This window comes from Pundamilia nyererei, unplaced genomic scaffold (assembly GCF_000239375.1).
Source record: "Pundamilia nyererei isolate P.nyererei 1_Seehausen unplaced genomic scaffold, PunNye1.0 scaffold00016, whole genome shotgun sequence".
Lineage (NCBI taxonomy): Eukaryota > Metazoa > Chordata > Actinopteri > Cichliformes > Cichlidae > Pundamilia > Pundamilia nyererei.
Genome location: NW_005187417.1, coordinates 3657245 through 3659692, shown reverse-complemented (window position 1 = coordinate 3659692; position 2448 = coordinate 3657245). Strand labels below are relative to the sequence as shown.

The 2448-nt window shown below is 42.6% G+C and overlaps 1 protein-coding gene across 1 annotated transcript in view; it reads right to left on the bottom strand.

The window, feature by feature from the left end:
• The window catches only part of man1b1a (mannosidase, alpha, class 1B, member 1a), a 24315-nt gene that overhangs the window by 8423 nt on the left and 13444 nt on the right, over window positions 1–2448 (bottom strand). The window contains exons 6-8 of the mRNA XM_005725581.1: window positions 1014–1156; window positions 770–888; window positions 223–414 (exon numbers count right to left, since the gene is read on the bottom strand). Of these exons, the coding sequence (XP_005725638.1) occupies window positions 223–414; window positions 770–888; window positions 1014–1156 (454 nt within the window). The remainder of the gene's footprint in view (window positions 1–222; window positions 415–769; window positions 889–1013; window positions 1157–2448) is intronic.

Genomic DNA, 2448 nt, shown 5'->3' with positions numbered 1-2448 from the left:
GGGGGGGGGTGTCATATGTTCAAGTATAAGCACAATTTCATGGTTTTAGCATAAATAGCAAATAACAATAATTTTGTGCAATATCCTACACGGATATCGCGTTTGGTATCAGTTTAGAGACAATTTCAATGATGTCAAGCCCCCCAAAAAACGTCAAACCCAAAAGCCAAAACAAACAAACAAACAAAAAAAACCTAAAACAAGTAATGATATGAATAATACCTTCTTTTAGGCCCATAATCCACATGGTGTCCAAAGCATCAATCAGCGTCAGACCCAGTCCAAACCATTCACCAAAAGATTTGGAGATGGGCTTGAGTTCATCGTGACCCCAGGCGTAGTCCTTGTAGCCTTTCCAAGCATGTCTGAAGGCATCGCACACTGCCTCCAGTCGCTCTCTAGTTTCAGGTGAAACTACAAGCAAAGGAATAACAATGAATAATTAAAGTGTAAACTTACATCTGTGTCTCCTGCTGGAAGCTCTTTGAACAGCATACTTCTTATTCTTATTATTTGGAGTAGAAAGAGTAGAAATGAAGTAGAAATTCTGTGTCATGTGTTGATGCTTTGAGCACAGCAGGTCTTCATGGTGTGAGTTGGAAACATTCAACTTTAAGTCAAAAAGAAATGCTGAGCTATAAAGAGCATATAATAGTAGAACTGGCCAAAGCTATGTTAAAGAATCTGTTTGAGGGGAAATTTTTAAACCTTCTCAGTGCACCCTGAAAGCAAGAAAGGTTTGCTTAGAATTACAGCAAGCAGTGCTGACCTTCTAGTGGGACAGTGCCAGCTGGGTTGGCAGGTGCTGGGGGCACTGCTGCCTCTTTCTCATTGGCTGAGGGTGGAGGTTCTGTAGCCTGGTCAGCTTCAATCATTGCTCCTCTCCAGCTGTGTATTAAAAGTAAACATCTTATACCTGAATTATTTATATCGGTCTCTCTGATATATCTACTGAAGCATGTGTCACTGCCTCCATCCAGCAAAAAAAATGTTTGACTACAATCTTTTATCACCTGACAATCTTCTTTTGTTTTTCCTCCTCTTCACCTTCGTCCTCTTGAACCACCTGCTCTTGCTTCTCCCTGCCGACCGTGTCTGAAGCATTTGCATCTCTCTGTAGGCTTGGTGGACCTCTTTTGTTTGCAAATATCTTTTTCTGTGAAAACACACATTGCTAGAGCTAAAAACACAAAGGAAAATATAAAAATATCATGGAAAAGGTCTGATGTGGGTCACAGGTTGTACAGGTCCTTCTCAAAAAAAATTAGCATATTGTGATAAAGTTCATTATTTTGTGTAATGTACTGAAACATTAGACTTTCGTATATTTTAGATTCATTACACACAACTGAAGTAGTTCAAGCCTTTTATTGTTTTAATATTGATGATTTTGGCATACAGCTCATGAAAACCCAAAATTCCCATCTCAAAAAATTAGCATATTTCATCCAACCAATAAAAGAAAAGTGTTTTTAATACAAAAAAAGTCAACCTTCAAATAATTATGTTCAGTTATGCACTCACTACTTGGTATTGAGTGCATAACTGTGCATATATCTGTGCACTGTGCATATATCGGTACTTGGGAATCCTTTTGCAGAAAATGACTGTTTCAATGCGGCGTGGCATGGAGGCAATCAGCCTGTGGCACTGCTGAGGTGTTATGGAGGCCCAGGATGGTTCGATAGCGGCCTTAAGCTCATCCAGAGTATTGGGTCTTGCGTCTCTTAACTTTCTCTTCACAATATTCCACAGATTCTCAATGGGGTTCAGGTCAGGAGAGTGGGCAGGCCAATTGAGCACAGTAATACCATGGTCAGTAAACCATTTACCAGTGGTTTTGGCACTGTGAGCAGGTGCCAGGTCGTGCTGAAAAATGAAATCTTCATCTCCATAAAGCTTTTCAGCAGATGGAAGCATGAAGTGCTCCAAAATCTCCTGATAGCTAGCTGCATTGACCCTGCCCTTGATAAAACACAGTGACCAACACCAGCAGCTGACATGGCACCCCAGACCATCACTGACTGTGGGTACTTGACACTGGACTTCAGGCATTTTGGCATTTCTCTCTCCCCAATCTTCCTCCAGACTCTGGCACCTTGATTTCCGAATGACATGCAAAAGTTGCTTTCATCTGAAAAAAGTACTTTGGACCACTGAGCAACAGTCCAGTGCTGCTTCTCTGTAGCCCAGGTCACGTGCTTTTGCTGCCGTTTCTGGTTCAAAAGTGGCTTGACCTGGGGAATGCGGCACCTGTAGCCCATTTCCCAGGTCACGCCTGTACACGGTGGCTCTGGATGTTTCTACTCCAGACTCAGTCCACTGCTTCCGCAGGTCCCCCAAGGTCTGGAATCGGTCCTTCTCCACAATCTTCCTCAGGGTCCGGTCACCTCTTCTAGTTGTGCAGCGTTTTCTGCCACACTTTTTCCTTCCCACAGACTTCCCACT